Here is a 16,822-nt window from a genome sequence, read left to right as displayed (position 1 = left end):
CTAAATGGTTTAGCTCCCCAGTACTTGTGCGAGCTCTTAACGCATTATAGTCCATCGCGTCTATTGCAATCTCAAAATTCAGGCCAGTTGATAATACCAAGAATATCAAAATCGACTGTTGACGGTAGATTCTTTTCCTATTTAGCATCAAAATTTTGGAAGAGTCTTCCCAAGGTCGGGAAGCAGACACACTCTGTCAGTTCAAATCTAGACTAAAAACACATCTCTTTGACCAAGCATACACATAACACATATTTGACTTCTATAATTCAATGTTAGGATGCATGGATTAGGTCAGCCGGAACCGGGAACACTTCCCATAAATCTTGATACACTTATTGCATCATAAGAAGGATGGCATCTATGCTAATATTAGTCTCTCTGTTTATCCCGAGGTTTACCGCAGTCTGCCGGATCCAGGCCATATCAGGATCTGACGAAGGATCTGAGCCTGGACATGACTTATCAACTAGTCTCTCCCCTGTGAAGGCCTCCTTCCCTTTTTTCTCTTACCTCTGTACAAATAAAACATTGTGGGGATAATTCCGGTTTATATGTGGAAGCAATAAAAAATTCTGTATTAAAAAATGTTAAGGCTTGCACCTTGGATCCTATTTCATGGTTTGCGTTCTAGAGCTACCAGGCACTGTTTTGTGCAAATGAGCGGCTAGATCGCATGAAGGGTTTTCTGTTATAATTGTGTCGTGTTAGTGCCCCCTAAGCTAATAACTAATGATCGTTGCGACAGAAATGAATCAATCAAAACGTACTTTAGTTATTTAGACAATAACTTTATTCTAGAGCTGCTGTATTGTTAAAAGCGCTATATAAACGGAGGTGACGACTTTTGTGTGGAGTAACGTTTGTTGAGTTTTTTTCATGTACAGCAGTTTGACCAACTTGTGTTGTTTTTAAATGTGCTTAACAAAAAGTAAATGTTGATTGATTGACTGAAAAGAAGTTGCCAGGATCACTATTTTAATCATGTTTTCATTTAATCATGTTTTCAAAATCATCATCTTCCATAAATCGTATTCAGATTAAAATCTCACATTCATGTCAACAATAGTATAATGAGTATATTGTACTGTACTGTGTTATAATTTTCGATCTCTGACTGAAAATCAAGCTACATAGTATATTGTTAGTATTTTATATAACCCCCTTCACTGATTTAATAGGTCCATTAAACAACATATTCCAATGACATAACATTTTGGAAAAACAAAATCTGGATCATTCATTTGTAAAAGTCTTAATAGATTATAGTATAATTTCATGCTAGATTAAGTATTGAGACCACAACTGCATTTATTGGAAACTGCAAAGGACTGTCCTCCATCTTCAAGGATTGATCATACGATAGTCTCTCAAATGCATGGTCACGTTGTTGGGAAGTCCAAGTCTGATCAGCTCCTCTTGTAACTGAAAATAAATTAGCTTTATGACAAACCTACCATGTGCTGATATGTTATTCAGTCTTAATAACATTATTTATTTATTTTTTAAGTATTTATTGCACTAAAGGCTATGTGTAGTCAATAAATATATATGTTATAATATGCTTATGTAAAAATCTATTTTCATTCATGGAGGGAAATTAATGGTTTGACAGTTACTTACCTGTATAATCACCAGCTCTTCAATCTGAGACTTTGACAAATTTTCTAGACTTGTAACTTCTACTCGCATTCCCATCACTGATCAATAATAATAATAAAAAACAAGTCAGGTGTCATAATTCATACATTTATGTGCTCCAGTTTACAGGGTTTTTTGTTGTTTTATTCGCTTTGGTACAGTAAGGTGATTTTAACAAGTAAGGTCAGGTGTACATTTTTAAAACTCTTAGTGATAATATCAGATCATCAAAGTGCACTTTTTCAAACATTTTAGCATGTTTTCAATTGTATTACTACAATTCTCAAAATCACTAGTATCCTTTTCACAAAACAAAATAACTGTTTGTTCTAAATGTTTCATTCAGCTGCCTTTCATAATGCCATTACTATCAGAAATTTGATTTGCATCTCTTCTTCTTCAGTTTAATATATTTGTCTATTATTTAATCAAACTGATCTTAATGGTTAATCAATAAACCATTTGGCACATCTATAGATACAGATTCTAAAGATATAGTTTCTACTTTTTCCAATTTCTGATACAGATAACTTAATGTAATGAATTCTTTTTACATTACAAGTGATTTTTCTTAGATTATAACCACTATTTTTAAAATGTGTGTGTGTGGTCTGTGTGTCCTGGTAAACTCTACATTATGGGGACAAAATGTCTCTACAAAGATGGCGATATTCCAAATCTTTGTCCTTGTGGGGACATGTACAGTAGGTCCCCATGAGGAAAAGCTTATAAATCATACTAAGTGATGTTTGTTGAAAATGTCAAAATACAGAAAGTATTTTGACAGAGGCTATAACTAGAGAGATTTGTATTATACTGTATATACATACATAGAGTATTAAGGAGATTAAACAGGCAATGACTGTGAAGCATCAGATTGATCAAAGATGCATCAGAAGAAGGGAGATCGATGGCATACAATATAGTATATTACAGTATGTATGCCATGTGATACTGTAAACAGATTACGACTGCCACATTACTGTAACTCTTTATCTGTAATGTCAAAAACAGTATACAGTCACATGGCGTATAGTGAAAACATTTAGTGTATTGCCAGCAAACTGTTTCAGCACAAAAGCTCATGGCAGTTTCATAACTTCATCATTGCTTTTGATAACACACTAAATGGATACTATTACAAACATTATGGATTCAATTACATAAGTTATGTAATGTCAAGTCAAGTAATCATTTATATAGCTCCTTTAACAATGTAGATTGTTCCAAAGCGGCTTTACAATGAAATGAAATGAAAGTAACAGATTGTTTTGGCTTTATGGCAGCTCTAGAATAAAGTTAATTTCCAGTTAAAGTTAGGTTTGATTGATTCACTTCCGGTGCAATGATCATTAGTTATTAACTTAGGGGCCGCTAACACGACACCATTTTAACAGAAAAATCAAAAAAAATTATTATTATTTTTTTTTTGGACTGAAATGTGTATAACTGTTATGAAAGCATGATATCAGGTATTGAAAGAAAGACTAGCTGTGTTACAAGTGTGATCAGTTTGGATTTTTGTAAATGTACACCTTATTTGTGAAAATAGAACCAAAGCGAATAAAAAAACAGCAACTGGGTACTTCATTTCGATAGTCCACTTTAGACATTCTACTGTAGGTAACTTTGCAACTACATGTCAACTAACAGTCTGCTTAATATTTGCTAACACTTTATTTTGTTGGTCCTCCAACATGCATTCTACTGACTATAAGTAATTTGGCAACTACAAGTCAACTTTTGCTCCTAACCTGAACCCTAACACCAAACCCTAATCTCTAACAGTCTACTGACATTCTCCTAATCCTCTTATGAGAGTTAGTTGACATCTTAAAAAGTTACTTAATAGTTAGTAGAATCCCTAAAGCGGACTATTGAAATAGTGTAACCAAAAATGGTAACAATTTAATTATGTTTTAAGTTTATTGATAATTAAAGAAACAACTGGATCACATATCTACAAAAACATACCATACTCATCTGAAACGGTGTTGAAATGATGGTCATCAGGGTCACCGAAAAATAAATAGAAAGCTTGCGTTAGCAAAAAGTTAGCATGTTACAAGTTTGATACAATCTTTCTATAGTTTGTATTTTACAGAATCCACATTTGCATCCAGATTTTCTTGTTTTGGGGTGTTATAGCCTGATTCTTTTATTTCTTAATAGAAGTTATTTGCTCACCACTGTAACAGAAGAAAGGCAAATTGGCAAAGCAGCTTTCATCCGTCCACTGACCAGAGTATTTTAGAGACAGAGTTGTGCAGTGTTGAACTCCCTGCAGTCCTGGGATATTTGCACCATTATCTGGTTGTGCAACCTCATTTGGAGTATTTGGCAGCCAATATGTGAAGGAAGAGCTGCTCTGATCTGACCACAGTCTGTTTCTGTGCAGACCAATCCACACATCATATCCATTACCATAATAAGAGCGTGTAAAATTCAGTATCTGTTGACGCTCTGTCTCATTTCTCACACTGGCCAGGTCTGTGTATTTCTCTCTGCAGTAGCTCTGAGCTCCAGTCCAGGTCTTCCACATGTATATCAAAACATAATTCTGAGAGGCGTTTTCTCGACCTAGGATAAAAATATACATTTAAAATCAAGTCAGTTAATTAGTCAACCATATTTTAAATGCATACAGTTAAATCTACAATCCATTTACATTTAGAATTGTAATATTAGTATACATGGGTTTTGATCAGCGCAGTCTCATCCCAAGACGTCATATACTGTAACTGACGTCTTGGGACGTCTTTTGACCATACATCAATATCCGCCTTACACCTTTAAACGTCGGTTAGATGACGTTATCGGATCCTAACTCTACCCCAGACCTAAACCTACCCCGTCACCTGACTGATATTAAAGGTAAAGCATCAGTTGTATGACATCTCAGGATCGTTATATAACCGATGTTTAAGGGTATCCTAAAAAGGCGGATATTGACGTATGGTCAAAAGACGTCCCAAGACGTCAGTTATATGACTTCTTGGGATGAGACTGTGTTGTTTTGATCCAAGCTTACTAAGCTGACGCGGTTCTAGAGATCTTACCACAATACTGACAGTACTATTTGTTGCGACTGACCTTAGGCTACTGATTAAGGAAGAAAACTAACAACGCATTCTCACCCCAAGGCGTCACCTTTTGACCATGCTTCAATGTTAGACGCTTTAGGCGCCCTTTAGCGTCAGTTACATGACACGATCCTACGGCGTCATCTAACTGACGCTAAAAGAAAAGCGTCAGTTAGATGACGAGGGTAGGTTTAGGTCTGGGGTGGGGGTACGTTTACACGCGATCCTAGGGCGTCACCTAACTGACGCTAAAGGGCGCCTAAAAACATCAGATATTGAAGGATGGGCAAAATGCTTCCCAAGGCGTCAGGTAGGTGACGCCTTGGGGTGAGAATGGGCTGAAACTAAATAGGTATAGCCTATGTATGTATGTATTTGTATAAAAAGAAATGAATTGGAGCAAATCAATTGGAATGTCTTACCATCATAGCAAACAAATATGTACAAATTTTCACATGATGTATCATACCAGTTTCCATCATTCATGTAAACACACAGTTCATTCCCACCACTGTTGTCTGGTTCATGATAGAAGTTTCTGAAATCTCTCTCTCCTTCCTGATAAAAATCATTGTTTTCTAATGACCATCTCCAGCTGTTCACATCATCATACAGTCCAATCCAGGCTGAGCCATTGTAAATCCCATTAATTGTGTTTATCAGACTGTTCATTTCCTCCATGTTATCAATGGTGGCCAGATCAGTGTAATTCTCTCTGCAGTGTCTCTGAGCTTCAGTCCAGGTCTTAGACTCATTCACAAAGTAATACTCCCGGGATGATGCTAATGCTGGAAAGGTAGGAAATTGTAACAATACAAAACCAAAAAAATAGTCACACATTTAGAAATCATGTGTCCCTTTATTTTTTGATATTCTAATTATTATACTTATTCTAATTTGTTACATTGTTCAAAAAATTAAAGGTTGTCATTATTATTAGCTCCTCACCACTGTAGCAAATGAAAGGTAATGCAATATTGCAGTTTTCATCTGTCCAGCTCCCAGAGTCACTAAATGACACTGCAGTGCAGTATTCACGGTTTCCAGCATTATCTGGCTGCCATATCGCCCAGTTACTGAATGAAGAGTTGCTCTGATCTGACCAAGATCTGGTTCTGTACAATCCAATCCAAATTTGGTAATAATTTGAAAGTAATGACCGAACCCTGTGGTTTTCAGACTCATTCCTGATACTGACAAGGTCTGTGTGATGTTCTCTGCAGTAACTCTGAGCTTCAGTCCAGGTTTTGGACTCGTAAACAAACACGTAATTTTCACTAGCATTCACTCTTCCTGTGGGGAAACATTTGAAATATGTGATGTGATCATGGAATCATCAATATTTTGTTCTAATTACTTGTTATAAAGTCAATCAGCAGTTCTCACCATCATAGCAAACAAAGGGAAGTCTAGAGGAGCAAAAGTTTTCACCCCATCTTCCCCAATAATATGACATGTACACACACAGACTCTGTCCACCTGAGTTCACTGGTTGCTGGACATACCAGCTTTTAAATCCTCCCAATAATGTTGCATTGTCCATAGACCATTTCCAGCTGTTCAGATCATCATAGAGACCAATCCAAGCTGAACCATAGTAAGTTCTACGCACTGTTTTTATGAGCCTGTTCATTTCCTCCATGTTATCAATGGTGGCCAGATCAATGTATTTCTCTCTGCAGTGTCTCTGAGCTTCAGTCCAGGTCTTAGACTCATTCACAAAATGATACTGGTGAGTGCATGAAGATTGTGTACAGGTCTCTGTGAATTGTTTTACAGCACAGGAAAAAAAAAAGAAATGCAATGTACATGTAAGTCTCACTTACTGCTTGTCAAAAGATAACAATACAGCAGCTTTTGATAAAATTTTTTTTTAGAAATTTTACTAATGAATTCATTAGTTTAAAAAGTAGCACGGTAAACCGCTTTAAGAAGCACACTGAATGAAATAAAAACACAAGAACTACAACTGACTTCCAATCACAGCCTTAGATGAAATCAAGTGAATATGAAGGAAGACATTAAATATCTCAAGATCTCAGTAGAGGAGAATTAAACAACTCCACAAACTCATTTCCAGGTTCACTTATTGCTAGGGATGCATTTCCCAAACAACGATGTAGCTTAACCCTCTGGGGTCAAAGGTGTTTTTTTGGGGTCCTTGAGATGTTTTGACATGCCCTGACATTTGTGCTTTTTTTCAGTTGCTTATAACATATTAATGGCACAGGTGAAATTACACTCTTTTTATCACAAACAGGGCTACCATATATAAGAAACATGTATGTACATGTTTTTATTTTTGAGAGAATATTGTTTATGCATGGTTATTGAAAAAAACTAAAAATGAAAGTTTCTGAAATAAGGCCACAAAACACATATAGTAAATATGTGTCCACAAGACTTATGACTAATGAATGTTGTCGCCTAGAGTTTTTGCTTCAGAATTATCTGAAAATCATCCTGCCTAATCATTCACATAAAAAAATAGATTGTTTTAAATTGTGAAAAACACAATTCATTTTTTTTTTTGTTTGGAAAGGAAATATGCGTGGGGGCGTGAACAGCCCACCCCCCTCATGAACAATTAGGTGGTTATCACCTGAGAAGACAAAGACCCGCATAATAATGATACATATATACTACATATGTGTACGTAAATGAAAGTCAAAAGCACATTTTTTAGTCATACCTGGAAACAAATCCTGTTCAAATAGGTCATACGGGCCATTCTATAGAATTGATTCAAAGTTAGAGTTGGAAACATCTTGAAAAGAAAAGAGTCTTTATAAAGTATTATTTTTTAAAGTGGGCCAATACATTTTATCATACATATTTCAAAGTTAAGGATTCATCATTTTGACATAGCTTGCATTGCACAAACAATTGATTAGTTCGTTTTTGACAAAACATACTATATATTTAACATATGAGCAGAAACTATCTAACAAAAGCTTATTTGATGTTTAATTTATAGTGAAAACTTTATAATCTATCCAAAACTATTTTTAAATTTAATTTCTTTAAATAAATAAAAAATGTATTTATCAAATTACAGACACTATTCTATATCGCGATTAGAACAAGCGATAAACTTAAAAAGTCATTGTTCAAACTAAAGCAAACACAAATATTTTCAATAAAATATTAACATCTAAATAAAGACGGGTAAAAAGCCAATTCTCAAAGAGAACAGTTGATGAATTACAAAAATAAAGTCGTCTGGTTTATAATAAGAGAGATTTAAAGTCTTTTCAATTGATTTCATCAAAGGCGGTGACTGGGAGTTAGTTGTAGTTCTTGTGTTTCTCTTTCCTTCAGTGAATTTGCTTGTTATCATCAGGTGTCTTCAATGGTTGCCATAATAAAAAAAGAGTTCTCGATTCATCTTTGATGTTTGTTTGTTAGTCAGATTTTTTTTGTTTTGTGTTTTTGTGTGCTATATTTGCATTTACTTGTTTTAAATTGTTAAATTTTAAGGAATTAATTTGATTAATTCTGATTCAATTCTTTTTAAATTTAATGAATAATATTTGATATGTATTGAATTTGAACATATTGAATATGTAATATGTTGCCACAATTTTTGTGAGAATATAGTGTTTTCTTTTTTTCTTTTTTTTACAGAGCTGAATTAAATATTACAGCTAAACTTACAGCTAAACTAATTATTTTTTCTGCCGAGATGCATACCAAATAGATTTCAAAATAGATTATTAAAAAAAAAAAACATGAATAAAGTTAGGTTAGGTAATTTTGTATGAGCAACTTCTCTGCTACTTCAAATCTCTGCTTGGACCCCCAACTTTTTCTCTATTTGTTGTATTTGGTGATGTTTTGTTGTATACATTTTTAATTATTATTATTATAATTATTATTATTAATAAAATGTTAAGGGTTTTAAGAGATTTCAACAATAAGTTTCACAATATAATTTGAATCCACATATTTATAGGCCCAGTGCCTTTAGGCTAATTTAAAAATGTTGATCTTTCATGTTGGAGACATTGGTGCTTAAAGTCTTTCTCATTCCTGCCAAATAAAGGTATCCATCAAAGTGAGTGAACTTACTGCTATAGCAGAAGAAAGGCCTGCTGGAATCACAGACCTCATCTGTCCATCGGCCTGAATACTGGAATGAGACTGCAGTGCAGTGCTGATATCCATTTTCATATGCTTGATAATTTCCATTATCTGGTTGCGCCTGTGACCCAGAAATTTGTGGCCTCCAGTTTTGATAACTGGTAATCTGATTGTTTGACCAAACCCTGTTTCTGTACAGGCCAATCCAGACTCCTCCACCTGCTGTCTCAAGGATCCTCTGGTTCTCAGTCTGATTTCTCACATTGGCGAGATCTGTGTAATATTCTCTGCAGTATCTACGAGCCTCTGACCAGATTTTCCAGTCATAGATTCCAACGTAACTCTCTGTGGCATTCACTCTACCTGTGATTTGAAATACGACAGATAATAGACGCACAGAAATACTCACAGACAAGAAAAGAAAAAGTCCTTACCATCATAGCAAACGAATGGCAGAGTGGTGTCACATGACATATCATACCATTTCCCATTATAATTCATGTAAACACACAGCTCTTTTCCCCCAAAGTTGTCTGGTTCATGATACCAGTTCCTGAAATCTCTCTCTCCTTCCGGATAAAAATCATTGTTTTCCAATGACCATCTCCAGCTGTTCACATCATCATACTGTCCAATCCAGGCTGAGCCATTGTAAATCCCATTAACTGTGTTTATCAGACTGTTCATTTCCTCCATGTTATCAATAGTGGCCAGATCAGTGTAGTTCTCTCTGCAGTGTCTCTGAGCTTCAGTCCAGGTCTTAGACTCATTCACAAAGTAATACTCCCGGGATGATGCTAAAGCTGTAAATACAGTAAACAAATGTTTCTAAAATAAAGTTTTTTAAAATGTAATATTTGAGATAAATTCAATATGCTATTTTTTTCCCATTCAATACAGCTTTTATGGTTATAAATTATATGATCAGCATTAAAATTTGAGTGAAAAAATTTATTGAAAAATTAACTTTAATTTTAGAATTTCTAGTATTCCCCTAACACCCTGTTTTCACCAGGCTACTACCTTAATGTAAATAGTTATTTCTTATTACTTCTCATAAGCAATATAAGCAAGCATAACGTTACTACATCACAGAAAGTGCTGGGAATATCTAATCTTGTTTTATTTCAGACGTTAAAGGTGTTATATGTAACTTTTCTTCTAAAATGAATCCTTTTTTATTGCCTGTGTGTGAAGGGATTGTAAACACACATTACAATGATCCACTTGTCGGGTTTTGCTATTACCTCTGAAGGCCAGTATTCCTATTTCTATATGAAATCTCCGCAGTCAATGGAATGTTATCATGGTACGAGCATGGAGCATTAGTTCAACGTCAAGCTGATAAAAGTAGCCTATAACGTTGCAGTGGGAGTTTACATTAGTTTCCGGCATGTTGTGTGATGCTTTCTCCGGTTTGTTGGAAGTCTCAGTGTGCCCGGTAGTGATCGAGTGCTCGCGAGCACGCACGAGTGCACGAGCGCTGTTGTTGCAATCTGAAACATCACCGCTAGAGGCCGCTAAAAACTACATAAAGCACCTTTAATAAACACATCGAACTTACAAAACATTGATGAGTCAAACAAGTTCTATAGCTTTACAAAAGGAATATGCAACAAATTCTGTAAAACACAACATTTTTCTACGATATGTTACATTTTTGCAACGAAAATGCTGGATTGTTGGAAATGCTGGAAATGAGGATTATGAAAACATACAAGCCCCCCATATTTTGCACGTAATTCGGCAATTTATGCAGGTGAAAGTGTGGTGTATTTGAAAAAAAAAAGCAGACTTTGGCATAATAACGTTATGCACTAAACCGCATAATTGTGTTTTTCTGGAGGGAAGGGATAGTTCACCTAAAAAAAAACAACAACTAAAAACTAAAAAAAAAATCTGTCATGATTTACCCATCACATTCATTCTCATGTGGAAGATGAAAGAAGATGGTACACTTATACTTACATAAGAAAGTACTGGGTTAAGTTAATGGGTTGGGGTAGGTTCATACCTACCCAGTTATACAGTAGTAGTGGTTATAAGTTGGTAGTATGTACATGCAGGAATGTAAAATAAAGTGCTCTAAACACTCTAAAAAAAATGCTGGGTTGTTTTAACTCAATTTTGGGTCAAATATGGACAAACCCAAACGTTGGATTAAAAATGCAATTTAAAAATGTAACCCAACGGCTGGGTTAGTCCATATTTGACCCAAAGTTGGGTAAAACCAACCCAGCATTTTTTAGAGTGTATCTTTTTTTCTTTCTTTTTTCTTTTTTTAAGTAATTGGGCACTAAAAATATTTTCTTTTGTCTTGAGCAGAATAAAGAAATGCATACGGTCCAGATAGAATGACATGAGGGGGAGTAAATGATGACAGATAATTCATTTTTTAGGAGAATTCGACCCTTTAAGATCTACTCACCAGTGTAGCAAATGAAAGGAAATACATAATTGCAGTTTTCATCTGACCATTTCCCAGAGTCACTGATTGAGACTACAGTGCAGGATCCTGGAGTATCTGGCTGTCCTGCCGTCCAGTTACTGAATGAAGAATTGCTCTGATCTGACCAAGATCTGGTTCTGTACAGTCCAATCCAAATTTGGTTATTATAAAAATTCTGAAATAAATACTGAATATTCTGTTTTTCAGGCTCATTCCTGATACTGACGAGGTCTGTGTGATGTTCTCTGCAGTAACTCTGAGCCTCAGTCCAGGTTTTGGATTGGTAAATAAAAACATAAGTATCACTGGCGTTTTTTCTTCCTGAAAGATATTAATATCATATTAAGTGCAGAGAGAGGTTGGTTTGGTTTAAACTTTTGTTTACTGTCTTAGACATTCTATTGACTGCTTACCATCATAGCAGGCAGTTGGATACAATGCATTGGAGCAGCTTGTTGCTTGCCATATCCCCATCTGCATATACACACACACACTTTGTCCTCCATAATAGTTTGGTCCTTGGTCATACCAGTTCCTGAAGTCTTCCCCTCCTTCCTTGAAGAAATCATTGTCCTCTAGAGTCCATTTCCAACTGTTCAGATCATCATAGAGTCCAATCCAGGCCAAATCAATGGAATCATCATTCACTGTATCCAATAACTGGATCGTCTGTTGTTCATTCTCAATGGAGGCCAGATCAGTGTATTTATCTCTACAGTATCTCTGAGCTTCTGCCCAAGTCTTGGATTCATTCACAAAGACATACTGAGGGACACACTGCATGAGGGCAAAGAAACCTGTTGAAAACACACAAGAGAAGTTGAAATCACATTATCCTATTAAAGTTAGGCTATCTCCCTGTTTAGACAATGTCAGATTCGTAATGGGTGAGTGCAGAAAGTCAATTTCTACATTCATAATTTATTTATCTAATAAAGTAAACAATATACTGATAGGTGTCCAAAATGTTCTGTACTTGATATACAGACATACGCTTAGTTACGCCACTGACTCTCAAAATGCCCTGTACATTAAAAAAACAAAAAAAAAAAAAAAAAAAAACACGTGAAAGGCCCAATACAGTGAATAGACAGATACAAAATTCTGAAAGCATCTTATCAAAGCATCAAGATGAGGCCAAACCTTTTTTTTTTTTTTGTCTTTATCTTTTGTGTTTTGTCTATAAATCTCATATCACACATTTGCCTTATCTTATTTAATTTAATTATAATACATGACAGCATGCCAGCCATAACATGAAATACACATTTATTTCTATTTAATATGTCTTTTAGTTCATATGTGTTATCTTTCATGGCATTTGTGTGCTAATGCACTGCCAAAGTTGATCAAATTAACTTTATACACATTTAAAAAAAAAATATATGCCTCGCTCACCCAGAAGTAAGGTGTGTTGGATGAAAATACAATACAAACTGTAAATAGATATAAACTGAATAATATAAATCCCACATACTTCAAGTTTGCATTAACACAAACATATTTTAATGAGCAAAGTTCCAGTCAATCCACATTCCTCAGCCTGAGGAATAACGAAAATTGCATTACTGTCATAGTTGGGTAAAATAAAATTTAGTGCATGGAACTAATCACAAGCAGTTAATATGTTTATTTACAATGAACTCAAGAACTAAGAACATGAACAGAATGACCAATGTAAATGTGAGAAGAACTGAGAATGAACAGAAGGAAACACAGAGTTTAAATACATTGAACAAACCAATGATCTAAATAAACATCATGTACGAACAATAATCAAACAATGAGTAACCAGGAAAATGTGGAAAATGAACAAAGGAAACAGAAAACAGTGCAAAAAACAACTCATAGTAAAACCCTGAAAATTACAGATAATTTCACTCACCTTGAATAATAATAATAATAATAATAATAATAAATCCTCCTGTCCTTTTAAATGTCTGTCTGTATTTAATGAAGATGATTGATGCATGTACAACTAATGGCGCTTTTCCACTGCATGCTACGGCACGCTCGAATGGTAGGCTATCTTGATAATTTTCTTGGCGAAAAAATATTCAATATCTCTATATGGGTGTTTGCAAGATTATCAGCGAGAACAGTTCAAACAATTTTTACCTTCTACTGCCTCCTTTCACCAACTAGCAAATGACCAATCATGTTCATGACTGTAACATACTGTAACTAAAGCCTATATGTTTTTTTTTTTTCATGGATTTTTTATATGTCCAGATTTAACTTTGTTTTTCAATAGAAAATGTATCAATGAAAAAGCAATGATCACACTGTAATTGTTTACATAGTTTTTCAAGCATCAATGTATGCCAAGACCTTGAACAACAATATTCAGCTTAAAATGGTTTGTTCAGACGACTTAATTTAGAAAGTTAGGTAAAAACTTAAAATTAAAAAAATTGAATTGACTGCGGCTCATCCTACAAAATAAATAAATAAACACTTCAAGCAACATTTTTAATAATTTGTTAGAAGGTTTTTTTTTTTTTTTTTTTTTTTTTTTTCACTGAATATAACTTCAGCCCACATAGCATGGTGGAGTCCAAATACCTGGAAAGCAAAATCTAAATATTTAAACAAAGACGATTATCACATGAAATAAGGAAAACGTAAGCTTCTGCAGTATTTTTAGATCACTAATCAAATAAGCAGATTTATGACATAAGTATGTAAAAAGGTCTGATTCTTTTTCTAAGAATGTTCCATACCTGAGAATAGTACCAGTGAAAGCATGGCTGTGGAGAAAAAATGTGCATGTTTATTTGAAAAATAATTTTTAAATTTATTAAAAAAGTAATTAAGCGCCGGTTTTGTCAAATATTTAGTTTACCGGTAGGATCTCAAGACTTCAAGTCCTGTGTCTTGCTCGCCAGTTTCTGTTTGGTCGTATTGCAGCTCTATATATATATCAAAAGGTGGGTGTGACTTTCTTTTAAATCACAAAACCAGGTGGACTAGCTACCAGTATGGTTTTGTTTAACAGATATTTCCAAAATATAGATGTTTAAACAGATATTTTCAATATAAAGATATAGAACTTAATATAAATAAACCTAGACTACCTTATTAAAATATATTTTTATATATTTTTATATTCAGCAGCTACACAACACTTAGGCCATATACTTTTTATATAAAACATTTTTTAATTCAACTTGATAAAATACACTCTAAAAAAGATGAATTTGTAAGTTTTATTTAGAACCATATCATCCTTTATAGTAACTGAACCACTGGTTCTTTGTGCACCTTCTTTTATTTCCTTTATTATTATTATTATTATTATTATTATTATTATCTGTAAACAGTTCTGTCAAAAAATAATTTCAAATCCACCTCATTATTGATTTTATGGAGTTCAACCATCTAACACTCTCTCAACAGGTATGTCCTTCTAAAAATGTCTATAAATATTAACTTTTCAATCGTCACTGGTTTGCTCAATTATATCTAAATATGAATTTAAATATCAGTCTGCGTGTCATGGATATCTAATAAAAAAATATGACATATAATGGCTGAAAATTGGACTCTTCGAATGTTTGAACTGTTTTAATGTTTCAGAATGTGTCCTGTGTTCTTCAGTGGCAAAATGTATCTTCCCTGCATTCTCTATTAAAACGACCAGCAATTATAGAGTTTTTGTCATGAAATCATCATTATTATTTGCAATATCTGAAACATTAATAATAATGAAGCTTTTCTTTTGCATTCCGTTTACGGAACATTCTGTTAAACAAAACATTGCGGTCATACCCACCACTTTTCTTTGCATTTGTTTTCACAGATATTTTCTGACTGGTCTATAAATGGTGATTGTGCTGTATAGTGATACATGATAAATTATTATGCGGCTAAATGTTTTTTAAAAGAGAAAGCAGCATCTGTATTTACATAATGCAGAACCAGACAAACAAGTTACTAGATGGTCTAAAAAAATCACGTGTGTTCACATTTTACTGGCTAAACTGAAAGTGAGGAGCACCAGAAAAAACGTTGATTATCTCTGTTCATAATAAAAAGCTGCATGACATTTCCTCAATCTGAATCTTAAAGACAAATCAAATGTGCATATTGGGGTAACACTGGCTACCAAATACAGAGTTAAAAGTTAAAAAAGGAAAGAAAAAAGGAGTGTTCTAGATGGAAAAGAGATTTACCCAATCACACATTGTGCTGCAGTGACTGACCCCACATGTGAGCCAACATAGACTACTATGAGAATACTAGAATGAGAATAAATGGTGCGGATCTCAGAGTGAAGCGATGTGAATCAGGTGTGCCATTTCAGGGTTAAAACGAGGGGGTCCCTGCAGGAGAGGTTGAGAACCCCTGTATGTGAACGTGATCTCTTGCGAGAGTTTGTGCTTTGTGCCAAATATAATCTGAGAGGAATCGTCTGATTAACCGACACGATTAAGCACAAATATGCTGCTCACGGAACTGTTTCCACTTTGAAGTTTGAACTGTTTAAGGAACGTTTAACTGCTACAAAACAAGTTGAGCTTCTGATGGCTTGTGCAGTTTCAGTTGTCACTGACAAATCTGACATCTCAAATATAAGCAATCAAGCAATGGTAACAATGCAAATTATGCATTTGGACTCATACTTTTATGAATCATTACGTAGCGTTCGCTCATGGACAACCATTTGTGAGGTGTTAATTGTCAGAGATGTCTGAAGTTTACTAACAAAAAAAATGGTGAAATATATTAGCTGATGCTCTGAGATAATAAATGTGTCATCAATCTTACTAGCATACATTTTTTTCGTTTTATTTTATTATTTTCTTTATTAAGGCATTTAAACGTGTTAATGTCATTTTTATTGAAATGTAGATACCATTATTTACAAAAATCATGATGTTAAAGGAACGTTTAACTGCTGTAAAACAAGTTGAGCTACTAACGGCTTGTGGCAGTTTCAATTTTCACAGATATTTGATAAATCTGACATAAGTCAAGCAATCGTAACAATGCAAATGTTGCATTTGGAAGGTTTAAAAACACAAATGTGGAGGTTATATTTTTATTAAAGGTTTCCAATTATTTGATTTCTCCATTGTGATTTGTGGAAATCATCCCTTTAGCAGCATGACTGCACCTCTCATTGGAATTGGAACATGACTATTAACTTGGCCTGAATAAAATCAGCCAACCGTCTACAAAAACATGTAAAGTATCACCATTATGGACTCTTATTTTTGATATTCTGTTTTGTTTCCCTAAATTCATGTAGCTATTCCTAATCTGTTTATTAAGGTTTCCTTCATTTCTGAATATGTCCTTGTTTGTTCCTATTATCTGCACCTGTCTGTCAAGTTTGCCTTGTATTTGCTCCCTGCTATGTTCACTTCTTTGTCAGCCCTCGTATACATTTAGTGGTTTGTGTTTTATCCTAGGTAGTTTTTCATGTGTTTCTGAGTGTTGTAAGCCCGTCTATTGGTCCAATGGTGGTTTTCCAAAAGGACTGGCAAAGGTTTCGGCTTCAATTTCACTTTAACGTTGACATTTTCGTCTTGACTGAGAATAATATCCATCTTTCCTATTT

The 16,822-nt window shown here is 34.4% G+C and overlaps 1 protein-coding gene across 1 annotated transcript; it reads right to left on the bottom strand.

Moving 5' to 3' along the window:
* Positions 1–979: 979 nt before the first annotated feature.
* LOC120490607 (macrophage mannose receptor 1) lies at positions 980–14,162 on the bottom strand. The gene is made up of 13 exons (XM_039687910.2): positions 14,102–14,162; positions 13,980–14,006; positions 11,670–12,053; positions 11,236–11,577; positions 9,242–9,610; positions 8,796–9,170; positions 6,111–6,485; positions 5,673–6,017; positions 5,147–5,512; positions 3,829–4,221; positions 3,616–3,624; positions 1,624–1,700; positions 980–1,425 (listed from the first exon to the last, which is right to left on the bottom strand). Exons 2-13 carry the CDS (start codon positions 14,002–14,004, stop codon positions 1,345–1,347), a joined length of 3,141 nt encoding a protein of 1,046 aa, XP_039543844.2. The 5' UTR covers positions 14,005–14,006; positions 14,102–14,162; the 3' UTR covers positions 980–1,344.
* Positions 14,163–16,822: the final 2,660 nt, after the last annotated feature.

Source organism: Pimephales promelas, chromosome 19, assembly GCF_988280905.1.
Source record: "Pimephales promelas chromosome 19, fPimPro1.hap1.1, whole genome shotgun sequence".
NCBI lineage: Eukaryota > Metazoa > Chordata > Actinopteri > Cypriniformes > Leuciscidae > Pimephales > Pimephales promelas.
This window is presented reverse-complemented; position numbering and strand designations above follow the sequence as displayed.

Bases quoted from the DNA above. Each gene is read 5' to 3' on its own strand.
- LOC120490607 (XM_039687910.2), bottom strand. From the start codon at position 14,004: ATGCTTTCACTGGTACTATTCTCAG. The intron at 9,611-11,235 runs GTGAGTAGATCT...CTGTATTTACAG, and splicing joins TCCTTTCATTTGCTACACTG to CTTTAGCATCATCCCGGGAG. The intron at 6,018-6,110 runs GTGAGAACTGCT...GTTTCCCCACAG, and splicing joins TCCCTTTGTTTGCTATGATG to GAAGAGTGAATGCTAGTGAA.